The sequence below is a fragment of the Rattus rattus genome, chromosome 8 (genome assembly GCF_011064425.1).
Source record: "Rattus rattus isolate New Zealand chromosome 8, Rrattus_CSIRO_v1, whole genome shotgun sequence".
In the NCBI taxonomy this organism is placed as follows: Eukaryota; Metazoa; Chordata; class Mammalia; order Rodentia; family Muridae; genus Rattus; species Rattus rattus.
In genome coordinates this window covers 105394858-105410189 of record NC_046161.1, presented here as the reverse complement: position 1 = coordinate 105410189, position 15332 = coordinate 105394858, and the positions used below count along the sequence as shown (strand labels likewise).

General features: G+C 48.9%; 1 protein-coding gene across 1 annotated transcript in view; it reads left to right on the top strand.

Annotated features, from left to right (window-relative positions):
- Positions 1-8851, top strand: part of Cmtm8 (CKLF like MARVEL transmembrane domain containing 8) — a 55029-nt gene extending 46178 nt beyond the window's left edge. Inside the window, exons 2-4 of the mRNA XM_032911016.1 lie at positions 2690-2863; positions 7476-7592; positions 8490-8851. Of these exons, the coding sequence (XP_032766907.1) occupies positions 2690-2863; positions 7476-7592; positions 8490-8573 (375 nt within the window). The 3' untranslated portion in view covers positions 8574-8851. The remainder of the gene's footprint in view (positions 1-2689; positions 2864-7475; positions 7593-8489) is intronic.
- The last annotated feature ends 6481 nt before the right edge of the window (positions 8852-15332 follow it).

The following is a 15332-nucleotide window of genomic DNA, read 5'->3' as shown; positions in this document are numbered from 1 at the left end:
CTTCCTGTCACTGCTGAATGACAGGTCTAGATGGAGCCTGCGTGTCTGTGTCCTTAGCTGGTGGTGCTGGACCTCCCTGTCTGGGACCACACACTTGGAGAGCCTGCCAGCCAAATCTAGACTGCCCTTGTTTGTAAATAAAGTTCCCGTGAAACCTGGCCATGCTACAGCAGCAAAATGAATGGCTGGGACAGAGACTGTATGGGACTCAAAGCCCACGACATTCATCATGCAGCCGTGACGAGAAGGAGTGCTAACTTTACCGCAGCATTTCATTCTCCTGAGCACCACAGTTCTAATTACAGTTCCTGGCCCTCCATTTTACTGCCAGGGACTCTGAGAGCCCTTACTGCCAGCGTTTGGGTTTGTGCAAAGCATTTGGTTATGTTTTGGTGGAGGGAACGGATGTGAGACCGGTGCCCTCTGCAGAGTTCCATGGAACTTGGTACACTGGTAACGTTATTCTCTCCGGTGTCACCACTCACCAGAGATCGGGCACAGGCCTCGGGCCACATGCAAATCTGTTTCAGTGAGCCAACCAGTCTATCCTGGTTCCTTACAGGCGCTCGGAGAGTTCAAAGGCAGCTGCGTCCATGGTGACAGGTCACAGGGGCTGCCCAATGCAATGCTGCCTAAATTCAGCCTTTAGACAAATTGTAACCCTCACCTTGTATGCGCAGTCCTGTCCCACTGCCTGCTGGGAATAAGTCCTGTGGTACGGCCTCCATATAGGACTTTGATCATGAACTGTCAGAATAATCTAAGTCCCAAGTTCTTAGCACCACCGTGGCTGAGAAGACCCCACAGCAGTACTGAGGAAAAGCTGGAGTGTGTGACACCCTTCAGAGTTAGGAACAAAATTCATATGGTTTGAAACCTGCTCTCATGAGGCAATCTGGGTCCACCCAGGAGCCAGACCCCTAAATCCCATACCTCTAGTCCCTCATTTCCAAGACTGGACACAGAGAGCCTATGCGCCCTGTTAGAGATGCCACCAAGGCCCGAGGCCCCTGGGTGCATTCTCCCGCGGATGTGGTCCCAAGGCTCTGCTGTAGCTCTTGAAGATTTTACCTCAGTAAAATCTCTGCAAGAGCATCACATGGAGTAAAAGAATCCGGGATTACGTCGGCCTTCTGGGTCCTTTTCTCCGGCGAGATGGAGCAAGGTCGATGCTAACAGCAGAAGTCAAGTCCTTCCACTACCTGCTTCATACCAGTCAGACAGCCCACTCTGGTCTGTCGGGGTTGGTTCTGCTAGCCTGGTCATCCATCAGCAGTGTGAAGGTGCCCCCTAGTGGATAAATGGAGGTGGTCCCCGTGCATGCTGACAGACCCTGAGAGAGGGAAGAGAGGAAGGGCTGGCTGAGAGTCCCTGACTCTGGAGGGTAAAGTGAGCAGGTGTGGGAATCAACGTGGGTCCCAGAAGGAAATGCACCTTTCTTTCTTTTACAGTCTCCAGCATCCTGTATTAATAACCTGATTTGTTTGTGGAGGGAAAAATGTCGGACAAAACCCTGTGTGGGCGCCTGCATGTGTGCATATGCATGTATTTTCTGAAGCAGAACATGTGGAGTGTGAATCAGGAGCTGGCAGGCATTTTCTGTGAAGGTGGCCATATTAGGCTTCGTGCAGGAGGCTGTCTTTTAGGTATGAAATCACAGGCAACGGGCGAGGGAACGTTGCAGGGCTGTGTCCGTCGGCGGCACGAAACGGGTTGTGTGAGCTGAGGTCATAGCTCCATTAGTAAAGCACCTGTCTCGAAAGCATGAGGACCTGAGTTCCATCCCCAGCATTCACGGGTAAGAAAATAGGCATGGTGGTGCGTGTAGGTGTGGGAAGTCAGAGACAGGAGGTCAGGAGTGACGAACCCCAGGTTCCAGGGAGAGACCCTGAGTGGCTCCTGAGGAACAACACCTAGAATTGACCTCTGGTGTTCACACGCTCGTGCACACACACATGCCGCCACCGCCACCACCACCACCACCACCACCATCATCATCAATTGATTTATGCCATGAGCTATCTGTAGTCACAGTCATCATTGGTCAACTGTGTTAAATCAGACCTGAATAGTGCGTCATTAACACGACAGGTTTAAGGACGCTGTGCCTCTCTCCTATCTGTGACCTAAGTGCCCCGCACCATGCACGATTGAGAGTCAGTGCCCAGGGAGCACATTGCTAACCCAGATGACCCTGATTGACCTCTGTAACTTAGCGACTTCACCACAGAATTTCCCAGAATTCTCTGAGTGATAAAAAGTGTGCTCTCCGAATCGGCCATTTAAAGCGTCACAGCGGATAGGGAGTAGTTGCCGTCTCTGCTTTCTTTTCCAATCTGTCTCTGTCTACAACGAACCGGTCTGTAATGTGAGAGGCCAGTGGGCCAAACTGCTTTGTTTAGCACGAAGAAAGCCACCACAGAAGTGGGAGGCTGGCCTGGGTGACACGGCCACAGACTCGGGCACTTATGACGCCGACTGCTGCACAGCTTAGAGATGTATTATAAGGGATTTGTTTTTAAAATTTATTTTTATTATGTGTAAGTGGGGATATGTCAATGTGAGTGTGCATTTGTGGGTGTGTGCATTTGTGGGTGTGTGCATGTGTACAACACCTTGCTAATGGCTGTCTCTGTGTTCCACTCTCTCTCCTCCCCCCTCTCTTCGCACCACCTCTGCTACTCTGCAGGTCCTGGGACTGTTGGTGTGGACGCTGATCGCTGGCACCGAGTATTTCCGAGTCCCTGCTTTTGGCTGGGTAATGTTTGTAGCTGTCTTTTACTGGGTCCTCACCGTCTTCTTCCTCATTGTCTACATCACCATGACTTACACCAGGATTCCCCAGGTGCCCTGGACCACAGTGGTAAGGATACCTCAGGGGCTGCCCCTGCCCAGGTGGGACAGCAAGTGTCTTCTTGTGGACTTGGGGACCCCTCTGCTCACGTGGGGCAGGCCAGTGCTGGAGACGCCAGCAGCAGTATATGGTTCCTGCTTGCCCAGCGGCCCGAGGGCGAAGCCAGCACACCTAGGAACGAACGGGCTCCCAGACAAACTGAGTCGAGGGAAACTGTCACGATACACAGTGTCACCTGCAAAGAGGTGTGTCGGGGCCACCGTGTCCCCTGATCATCCTTCCTTCCAACTCTGTACATCGCGGTTCTGTGTGCATGACTAAAGAAAAAGGAACCTGACAGGGGCTGTTAAAACCAACGCGTGGCATCTGGGTGAAACCAGAGTTTGGGAAGCCTTGGTCTCTATGCCCTGTATAGCAAAGAAAACACACAGTGTGGTGGATGGGTTCCGGAGTGTAGCTGTGGCGGGAGACCTACTTGGCATGTTTGTGGTCTCGTATTTAAACCCCAGTACCACAGACACACAGATAAAATTAAGTGAGTGTCTTCCCACTTAGAAACAAGAATAGTTAAGGGTTTTTGAATTTTTTTGGCCCCGCTCCAGGCAGCATGCGATATACAGGTTAGACAACGGTGATCACGCAGTCTTCTGATAAGAGCCTGCAGTCTGGATAGGGAATTGGATAGGCCATATCAGTCAGGAGAGGGCTTGCCTGGTACACGCAAAGCCCTGGGTTCAATACTCGGCACCACATAAAGAGGCACAGTGGCTTAGATCTATAATGTCAGCATCTGGGAAGTAGAGGCAGGAGGATCAGAAAGTCAAGATCATCGTTTTCGGCTGCATACGGAGTTGGAGACCAGCCTGCAGTGCAGGAGGCCCTATTTCAGACACACAGACATACAGACGCACAGATAGATATGGTAGCACATGCCTATAATTCTAGCAATTTCAGAACTTGGGAAACTAAGGCAAGACGATCTCAAGTTTGAGTCCAAGCTGGCCAAATAGTGGGTTCAAGGTCATCATTTAAAATGATAATAAATTTCTTTTATAGTGGTACCACATGTACACGTGTATAAAACAATGCAAAAGACATACTATGTTTGTTTCCAACTAATGCACACGCGCACACACACACACACACACACACACACACACATATGCACACACTCACTCCCGTGCACCACCACTCTGGCCCAATGCCTTGAAAGCCATCCTCCTCGGGAGCTGCGGCCGATGGCTTTCACACACTGCTGTCATTGTTCAAAGTGTACCTGCCCCTCTCCTTTCTGCGCTGCCTCTAGAATTCAAGTAAACCCAACCAGAAACAAGTCTCCTTTTACTTTTCAAAACAGGTAAACTTGCGATTGTTTTCCCACACCCCAGAGCGAAGATTCTCCGTTGGCGTTTTCAGGCACCTGTATCTGGGTCTGAAAGCCATCCCAAGTGAGGTGCCTGTGCCCATCTAGGAGCACGCAGGTGGCCCTGGGAATCAGTGACCTGATTTCCCTAGGACACTGGGAAGGGCAGACTCAGTAGGATGTTGGATTCAAAAAGTAGCCAATTCTTTGGTATAATAGTGGCTGTGACAACCCAGTAGGAGAGGACAATAAAGGGCGTGAGATGGGGCTGGGCGTGTAGCTCAGTGGGTGGGATCTTTGCCTAGGGTGCATGAAGCCTGGGTCCCGGCCCCAACACCCTATAAACTGCGTGTGGTATACACCTGTGATCCCGGCCCTCAGGAGATGAGGCTAAAAGATTCTCAGATGAGTCGGAGGCCAGCCTGGGCTACGTTGAGATGTAATGTCAAAATTAAAATTAATGAATTGTCCCTTCTGGTAGCTGAGACTCCGTTAGCCCTTGCCGGCCAGAGCTGGAGATGTAGGAGAGGAAGGGAATGCTAGCTCTGTCTTCCACATCCTTCCTCCTCCCTCTCAGCTGCCACCAGGGGCTGGGGCCTGCACCTTCCCAGCCACCTGCCCCTAGGTGAGCCTTACGCCTGACTGACTACTGGTGTAGAAGAGGGTGTGATGTGTCTGGCCCCTGTGTCATTGACACTGGGAGAGTTCTTGATCCTCTTAGCTGGGGTGCACCTGTGCCCAGGAACACCTCCTAGCCCCATAAAGAACACAAAGACCTGGAGGTGACCAGAGTTCCTGTGGGCTGGAAGGAGGCAGCCAGACAGGCTCTGACTGCTTCCGCTCTTCCCATGATAGAGGAATGAACTCTCGAGTTACTTATTTTGGGTCATGTGTCTCAAGGAGATAGTTGGCCATCTCAGGGGTTTACTGTCTGCAGACCTGTTGTTCCTGCTGATATCTAGAGGACTTGTCTGAGGTGGCCTCTAAGGGACCTTTTTGTCTTCACAAGTGGAAAGGAAGTGGAGAATCAGTTCATACCCATGATGATCCTCACATCCAGGAGGCTGAGACAGGATGGCCTGTTCCAGGCTAGCCTGGGCTACAGAGGGAGGGTTCCAGGCTAGCCTGGGCTACAGAAGGAGGCTCGAATACCCAAACCCAAGGCTGACTACATGGCTCAGCAGGGAGAGGTGCTTGCCTCCAAGACTGATGCCCAGGGTTTGATCCCTGGGACCCACATGGTGGGACGGGGATACCAAGTCCCAAAAATTCTCTGACCTTTACACACACACACACACACACACACACACACACACACACACACACACACACACACACACACACGGGGAGGGAGGGAGAGAGGGACTGAGGGAGAGGGAGGGAGGGAGGAGGGAGGGAGGGAGGGAGGAGGGAGGAGAGACTGGCTGACTCTATCACTTGATCTTTGGTTAGTATCTTCCTTGTTGATTTAGTGCCGCTACAAGGAACTTCTTTTTAAAACTATATACTTATTTTTTACGTGTGCGTGCAGGAGCTCAGGGACATCAGAAGAGGCGCAAATCCTCCGAGACTAGAGTTACAAGTGGTTGTGCGCTGTCATGTGGGAGCTGGGAACCCAACCCCTCTCCAGCCCCTGACACGGGACTTCCTAAAACACTTCCAGCAGTTAGCGTCTAGTTTTGGCCCATAGCAACCTGCCAGGACACTGAACGGACACTCTCCTGTCAGAAATAGGCATCTTTAAACTGAGCCCCCCCCCCGTCACAGAAGCTGGAGGCTGAACAAAGAGAGGCCGGCCAAGCTTTCATCTGTGTGCACCTCCATCCCGGAGAATACAAAGTGCTTTCAGAGCAAAGCAGGATGGAATTTCAGGAGGGAACTCTGGCCTCCCTCCTCTTCCCTCTACAGAGAGCAGCTGGCTGCCTTTGTTAAGATTCTGTGTTCTCTGAAGCTCAGATCTATAGCACAGGGATGTCTGAGATCCAACAGGAGCTGGAAGGTCTAGCCTGGCTGAGCTGCACTGGGTCCCAGCCATTTATTTACAGCAGCAGTGGGGCCCCATGCTCCTTCCTCCCGCTTTACCTCAGTAGCCTTTTGGTTCAACCTCTAGAGCCATCTGAGGAGCTGGTTTCTTTGTTTTGTTGTTTGGAGTTTGTTGGAGACCGGGTCTTGTGGCCCAGGCTGGTCTCTATGACCTTGAACTTCTCCCTACCCCCACCTCCAGCCTGCTGGGATTACAGGCATGCACCCACGATACCTGGGATTTCCAGCACTAGGGAAGGAAGCCATGACTGCTCCCATGCCCGGCAAGCATGGCTACATCTTAGCTAGGACGTACTCTTTTTTCTTTAACCTTGTTCTGTCCAAATTGGAATTTGTTACCATTTGAATAGATTTGACTTTCTTTTAATGTTTTAGGCGATTTTTTTTTGTTTTGTTTTGTCTTGTGTTGTTTGAGACAGGGTCTCCCTATGTAGCCCTGGCTGTCCTAGAACCCACTGTGTAGATGAGGGTTACCTCAAACTCACAGAGATCCACCTGCCTCTGCCTCCCAGGTGCTGGGGTTGAAGGCATGCACCACCGTGCTTGGTCCCCCAACCGTTTTTTGAAAGGTGGGAAATATGTTATCTAATAAATGATGAGGGTATATGACCCTTTCTAAGTCCCTGGACACGAAACCAACAGTCGCAGGAACCATCCAGGGAAATGGGACCTACTCTTCTATTCTTTCTGTCTTTCTTTCTTTCTTCCTTTCTTTCTCTCTCTCTCTCTCTCTCTCTCTCTCTCTCTCTCTCTCTCTGTCTTTCTTTCTAGGCTTAAATGACTAAAGGCAATTTATTAAGCAGTATATACTAAATACATAGTGTCCATTTTTGTTCTCAACTTATAAAACTGAGCTATGGGGCTCAGCGGTTAAGAACGCTGACTGCTCTTCCAGAGGTCCTGAGTTCAATTCCCAGTGACCACATGGTGGCTCACAGCCATCTGGAATGGGATCCGACGCCCTCCTCTGGTGCGTCTGAAATGTACTCATATGAAACTGAGCTATTTCTGCTGGATGTAAATTTTCAGTGACTCACTTGAGAACCGTTCCATCTCTGGTGGCATCCCGGGCTGGGGCTGCAGTGACACACTCTCCTCTTGCTGCTGCCTCCTCTTGGTCTTCCCTAGCCGTCCACTTGGTTCCCTCTTACGCCAGGGTACAGCTCCTGCCTGCCGTGAGCTCCCCTTCCCTCAACAGTCTGCCCCTCTTCACAGGGCCTGTGCTTTAACGGCAGTGCCTGCGCCTTATACTTCTCAGCTGCCATAGTGGACGCATCGTCTGTCTCCCCAGAGAAGGAAGGTCACAACTTCAACAGCTGGGCAGCCTCGTCGGTGAGTGAGTCCTCCCAAACGCCACCCATATCCTCCTGGAACCTCTTCCCCAGGTCAGCCTGTTCGGGATCAGGGAGGGGGCTCGAGTTATCTGCAAGAGACAAAAACCACTTGCAATAGCAACAGAACAGCAGTTGACTGGTCGATAGCCAACAAGGCGTTAAAACTTGTAGGCTGGGCTTGGGTTAACATACAGCAAGAATAAGCCAGAATATGCCGTCTTCAGAGAGTGATGGCTGAAGCTATGGCGTACAGTTGGGACCCTTGTAGGCCAGAATGAATCTTTAAAATAACAGTGGCAACCTCCCTTCCTGCAGCTGAGCCCCGCCTAGCTCCTCCTAACAGAGATGTGCAAATTGAGATTTGAGATCCGTACCGGACTGGGTGCGTGCTGCAGCGGCTGGGGCTGGCTCACCTGGCGAGCTAGCGGCCGACATCCGAGGCCGATCCCTGTCTAAGGTTACCTGAACTAGATTAGGCGCCCACAGCTCCCATCTTGACCCCTCAGTGAACTCCCTGAGGAGTCCTCAGACCTGTCCCAGGAACTCAGAGCGGCGAGGCCAGAACACACCAGGAAAGGAAACAGGGAGGGATGACCCAGCTGGTACTGGCGTGGGCCGCCACACCCAATGACCTGAGTTTGGTCATATGGTAAAAAGAATGAGCAGATTCCCACAGTTGTTCTGACAGACACCTACATCAAGATGATGATGGCGGTGGTCATGATGTCGGGAAGTTTAAAGAAAAAGGTTTTCAAAGCAACAAAGTAGGTTTAGAGAAGGAACCCTAGATAGAATCCAGGGTACTTTGAGCACCAGACACAGTGGAGGGAAACGATCATTTGCTAGTCAGGTCACGTAGAAAAGGTCTGACTCTACCACACTTCATTCTCCACAGTTTTTTGCCTTCCTGGTCACCATCTGCTATGCTGGAAACACATACTTCAGTTTCATAGCCTGGAGATCCAGGACCGCACAGTGACGCTCCCTCCTCAGATAACGGAGAAGACGACGCACCAGGATGAATCCCACTGTTAAAACAAAACAAAAGACAGTTGTAGCTATAATGTATATTGCCCCAGAATTGTATTTAACTAAAGTTTTTATATCTTAGTTAAATTAGCTCTCAGTGTCTCGTTACAGTTAAACTGGATATTTACTTGGGGAAGTGTTGTGGCTTCTAATGAATCCTGAGGTCTCCTGACGTCCTCCTAGGCTTTATTTTCTTATACAATGTAAAAATAAATTGCTAAATGTTAAGAAAGTGGAGTTTGTAAAGCTAACGCTTGAGATTACACTGGTTTCATGCATGTGTCCCTGGATGTGTGCTATGTGGATATGGCTATGGGGGGGCAGTGCGCAGCTGAGGTCAGGAGTGAGTTCTCTCCTTCCGCCCTTCATGTCCCAGGGATAAGATTCAGGGCTTCAAGCTTGGCTTCAGGATCCTTTGCCCACCGATCCATCTTACTGGCCCAAAGATAACTTGTCATTATGAAAATGTATTTTGATTTTTAATTGTGTGTGTGTGCGCACGCGTGCACACACATGCACATGTCTGTCTGTCTGTCTGTCCATCAGTCTGTGCGGGACGTCAAATCGATGTAGCTGGTGTTTAGGCAGCTTTGAGCTTGGGTCCCCTGCAAAAAGCAGTGTGCGGCTCTTACCTGCTGAGCTATCTCCCCAAATCTAAGGTTGAAGAGAGCAGATTAAATGGTCCGATGCCTCAGCTAAGGTTGAGTGTGGCTGATAAGGGACACTGGTACTAGGAAAGCTTTCAGGGCTGCTCAAGCAACCATATTTGTCAGAAAATGCTTGTCCTTAGTCGGCAGGGTAGGGCGGCAAGAGAGACCCATTTCTTCTGAGAACCACAGGTACCCATGACTCTCACATGCTAGCTCGTACCCTAGCGACATCAAATGAGACATGGCCTTGGGCTCAGCAATGAGCTCTTGCAAAGAGGTACTGCCAGGCCAGGGGCTAGTTTGTTCTAGAACACGTTCAAATGAGTAGCCATTGAAAGGATCAGTAGATACAGGCACCTTTAAATCATTTAGCTGAGGGCTGAGGAGATCGCACGGCCGTCATGCCAGCAGAGGACCTGGTTTTGTTTTCCGGAACCCACATCAAAAACAGAAACACTTAGAATGAGTACCCAAGTGCCCCAAGTTCAATGCCTGGAAAAATGGTGCGCAGGTATGAGCCCTGCTAAGAAGTGGAGCATCAGGAGTTCAAGGTTAGCCTGAGGCTACGTCAACCCACCCCCCATCCCCATAAAAACGTCAGGCTTGGTAGTTCTATTATATTTTGGTTGTGAGCCCAGCCTTTAACAGCTGAGCCGTCCTGGTGGTGCATTATAAGCCCAGCACTAGTACGGTAAAGACTGGCGGACTCCTGGGAGTTCCAGTCTGCCATCGCAACCTACTTGTGGAGCTCCGGGCTGTCAGACACTGTCTAGCAAGAATGAGGAACTCTGTCTAAGGCTGTGCCTGTGAGTACACACACACACACACACACACACACACACACACACACACACACGCACGCACGCACGCTTATCCTCTTGCTGACACCAGAGATGTGTGTACCAAAATGTCTCCACCCCTCAAATCATTATCATGACTCCAAGGTGACATCTTCTGAAGCTCCTATCAGATGGTGGAAGAACTCAGAGGAACCAGGCAGATGCACCGAGAGGAAGTGTTTTTAGGCAGGACAGTTCCTGCTGCTACAGGGGTAACGTTTCAACTTAGATAGAGAAACCACAGAAACGTTAGTGGGCGGGGTTGAAGACGTGCCTGTGCCCTTTCAGTATGATGTCCCACCGGCTTCTAGGGCTCTTCTTGGTTCACTGGTGCACTTGGGTTTGTCCTCCTGCTTATCTGGTTCTCCATGGCATCCCGGGACAGCCTGCCACTTGGAATAACAGAATAAAGCTTCCAGCGGTTCCCGTGGTTACCGCCCAGACTGTCGCTCCTTGCCGATGTACCCAATCAATGTTGCTTGCTAGGCTGGTCTCAACGGGGAATGCACTCGCTGCCCACATGATCTAAAGCAGCCGTTCTCAACCTGTAGGTCAAGGCCCCTTTGGAGGTCAAATGACCCTTTCACGTGGGTCGCCTAAGACCATCAAAAAACACAATCCCACAACAGTTGCAAAATTACAGTTATGAAATATCAACGAAATGGTTTTATGATTGGGAGTCACCACAACATGAGGAACTGTATTAAAGGGCCACAGCAGCATAAAGAAGGCTGAGAAATGCTGGTCTAAAGGGTGAATATATTTACCACCCACAGTTCCTTCCTCTCTACTCTGACACTTAGTCAACTACAAGTCCCTCCCCAAAAAAGAAGTGAGGTCTGGTGGTCTGAGTAGGAATGGCCCCTATAAACGCATATGTTTGAATGCTTAGTTTTCCGGGGAATGGCACTGCTTGGGAGGGATTAGGAGGTGTGGCCTAGGGGATAGAGAGATGGCTCAGTAGTTAAGACTACTCTTCCAGGGGTTGGGGATTTAGCTCAGTGGTAGAGTGCTTGCCTAGCAAGCGCAAGGCCCTGGGTTTGGTCCTCAGCTCCGAAAAAAAAAAAGACAAAATAACAAAAAGACTACTCTTCCAGAGTTCAAATCCCAGCAACCACATGGTGACTCACAACCATCTGTAATGGGATCGGATGCCCTCTTCTGATGTGTCTCAAAACAGGTACAGTGTGCTCATACATAATAAATAAATAAATAAATCTATTTTTAAAAGGAGGTGTGGGGTTGGGGATTTAGCTCAGTGGTAGAGCACTTGCCTAGCAAGTGCAAGGTCCTGGGTTCGGTCCTCAGCTCTGAAAATAAATAAATAAATAAATAAATAAATAAATAGATGGAGGTGTGTCCTCATTAAGGAATTATGTCATGGGGAGCTTTGAGGTTTCAAAAGCTCAAGCCAGGGCCAGTGGTTCTCTTCCTGCCGCCTGGGGTTCCAGATGCAGAACTCTCAGCTCCTCCAGCATCATGTCTGCCTATGTGCCGCTGTTCTCCCCACCATGATGACACTGCACTGCCCCTCTGAAACGCTAAGCCGGCCCCAATTAAATGTTTTCTCCTAGGAAAGCTGCTGTGGTGACAGCCATGGTGATACAAGATTTTAAGCCCAGAGGTAGGTGGTTCTCTCTCTGAGTTCAAGGCCAGCCTGGTCTACCTAAGAGTTCCTGGTCTACCAGAGCTACAAAACCAGGCCCTTTTTCAAAACAACAAGGAAAAAAAAAGGTTGGGTAATCTCACTGTATTTATTTCCCCCAGTCATCAAAAACAAAAATAAATTAATTAAGACAGTCTTGTGCGTTTTCTCTGTCCTCTCACTCACTAAAGCAAGGACAGCTCCCACATACCAGTTGGGTTTTGTTAGGCATTCATACTGCAGTCAGAGCTCCAGAAAAGGTCAACGAAATAAAGTCCCAAAGAGGTGTTTTAGAGGCGCTTCAGAGAGAAGCCCTTTTAACCATGAGGGAGATGGGACCACAAGTTCAGGAGAAGTTCATGGGGTGAGCAATGCCTTGGGCCGACCTTGGCTGGGAATCCCTAACACCACTGTAAACAGCTCCTTACCTTCTGCCTTTATCTGTAGCTTCTCAGAAGCTCCCCTGACAGCTGAGCAAAACAAACATTTTTAACCAAAACAAAATTTTCTTTAAGAAAAAGAAACATGGAGACCTTTTTGGTGAATCATCTCCAAATTTGCACTTTTGGACAACCAAATGCGTCCAGACAGCCGGCGTCCACAAGAATTCCTGGGAAGAAGCTTGAGGCTGCAACAGCTGATTGACAGATCAGGGCTGCAGCAGGGTGGGGCAGTTGGAACATTGCAAGTCCTATGCTGATGGCCTTATCTCAGGCTATCCTGCTCCCACCCCCTCCCATGGAATTCCTCTGTGCTGGGTTAGCAACTTAACAAGCTTTGGGTAATAAACTGGAAATCTCTGGAATCTACTAACTTAGCAGGTCACAGGCGTCCACGACCCAAAAGCTAAGAGTGTCATCAGACAGACAGAATGGGAGGCTGCAGAAAATTCCATCACCCTGCTTGAGCTGCCTCTCCCTCAGGCACCCACTGATGTGCTTTAAGCTTCCCCTAATTTTTAACTCTTTGTTCTGTAAAACTATAGAGCTATTTCCAAAGGAAACGTGGAATTTGGGTTAATATAAACTGCTTCTGGGCCATCCACAGTCACACTCAAAGTTGGCTGCAGAATGAAAGGACTCTAGCCAGCCCGAGCGAGCATGGCCGTCTTGGCTGTGGCAACCCTTGCCCTTCTCCCACTCCCCCTTCCTGGGTAAAAAAAAAAAAAAAAAAACTGTTAGATTACATTCCTAACGCTAGTCTACTATCCCTTATTTGACTTCTTCCTCCCTGAGGCTGACTACCAAGGCCTACCCAGAGGCCATTTTTTTTAAACCCCCCCCCCCAACACACACACACCTGGGACAAATACCCTTCCCCTCTCCCTTCTTCCTGGTCCTCTGTCTCCTGTCTTTGTCTCTCTGGAACAAATAAATCTGGCAGCCAGCCAGAACTATCTAGTAAGACCTGTTTGAAAAAAAGAAAAGAAAATAGGAGAGGAAGCAAGCAAACAAAAGTATAATGGCAGTTATTCATGAAGATTCCATGGTAGGTGGCAAGATGGCTCTACCAGTAAAGATGCTTGCCCCCAAATCTAATGACCTGAGTTTGATTACTCTGGACTCGTAAAGATGAGAGACCACACACACACACACACACACACACACACACACACACACACACACACACACACACACACACACGCTAAGTAATACAACTGTAAGATACCAGGATGAAACCCGTTACTTTGTTACTTTGTATGCTTCCCTAAAAATACCCGTTACTTTGTTACTTTGTATGCTTCCCTAAAAATACCCGTTACTTTGTTACTTTGTATGCTTACCTAAAAATCGGCTCTCCCACAATTCGTGCTAACATCTGAGTCCACCTCAGACAGACTTTTCTGGCCTCTGAGACGGAACTGGGGGAGTCTCTAATTTAATGTGTTTACCTACTCCAAGCAAATCAATAATATGCTTGGGGCATTTCATCTCTCGCTGTTGCTATTTCCAGTCCATCCTCCTAATGATAAATATTTGGCTAGTATTTGAAAAGTGTAAGGAAGTCGAGAGATGAAATGTTCAATAGTAATAATTCATGTTCAGGTTTTTAAATTGCTCCGTTCACAGGAAAAACCCCTTTGGGGTATTAGCACAGGAAAGGATTCTAAATGCACCTCTGTCTGAAGCATTGAAAATCCATTCAGGTGAAAAACCGGTTCGAAGTCAGTCTCTCTATCCCCAAGGCAATTAGTTTCATTTTAATGGAGAAGATGGCGGGTTGTTGTTTGGTTGTTTTGGGGGAGTTTTTGTTGTTGTTGTTGTTGTTCAGGTTTTTTTTGTTTTGTTTTGTTTTTGTTTTTGGTGGGAAAACGGGCTTTTTTGAAATGTAGTGGGAAAAGTCAAAGAAAAGAACAGATAATGCTAGGATGTAAATACATGAGTGCACAATGCACATGCATGTGCACTCAGGAAGTGCTAACCTAGCGAGAACTCATGCTGAGGAGACGGCTCAGCAGGTAAACACTCTTGCTGCACAAGCCTGAGGACCTGAGTTCTGATCCTTGCACCCACACAGAAAGCTGGGCGAGGCAGAAGTGCCTGCGTTCCCAGCACCTTGGGGGCAGGGACAAGAGAGTCCCTGACACTTGCTACCCAGTCTAGCCTGCTTGGACTGATACTTTCTTGCCGAGCCCTGTCAGAAATAAAATCTAACAGTTCATTTTCAAAGGTTTCTGGAGCCAGCTTAGGTCCTGCTACCAAAAATTAATTAATTAATTGAAAATAAATAAATACTTTTTTAAAAATCAGGACCCTGCTAATGCCTGCTGGTCTAGCTATCACCTCCAACCCAACCGAAACTCTGCTGAGTTACCTGCCCACCCTCTCCTGCCCAAACTAGATGTTCAGATGGGAAATTGCTCACACCCAAGCTTGCCCACACAGCCATGAGTCTGATAACTTTAAAATAAACAACATACAGACGGGGCACGCCTTTAACCCCAGCACTCTGGAGGCAGAGGCATGCAGATCTCTATGAGTTCAAGGCCAGAGTGGACAGCCAGGGATACTTCATGAGACCCTGTCTCAAACCAAGTACACAAAAAATAAACCAGAAGTGACGGGTAAGCAGGAAGCTGTAACGGGCAAGGAAGGCTTGATGCATATGAAATGCATGATGCTGTGAGTTGGGACGTATGTGAAGGTAGGAAGGTAGGTGCTCGGAATATATGAGAGAAGAGGAGATTGCGGGCTTCTGGCATTATAGGGGTAACTGTTTTGGTTGAGTGCATTCACAAAAATGTGTCGTCTGATCTCCAGCCATTTCAACTTTTAATGAGGCTTCAACCTTGTTGAGCATTAAAAAAAAAAAAAGTCTCCCTTGGGTTGCAGAGATGGCTCAGTGGTTAAGAACACCAGCTGCTCTTCCAGAGGTCCTGAGTTCAATTCCCAGCAACCACATGGCAGCTCACAACTGTCTGTAACACCAGTTCCAGGGGATCCAGTCATTTCTTTCTGGCCTGGCACACACATGGCACAGACATAGATGTGGGCAGAACACCCACACACATAAAATAAATTAATTAAATAATCCAAAAGTCTATTTTTAAGAATGTCTTAGTCAGGTGGTTATGG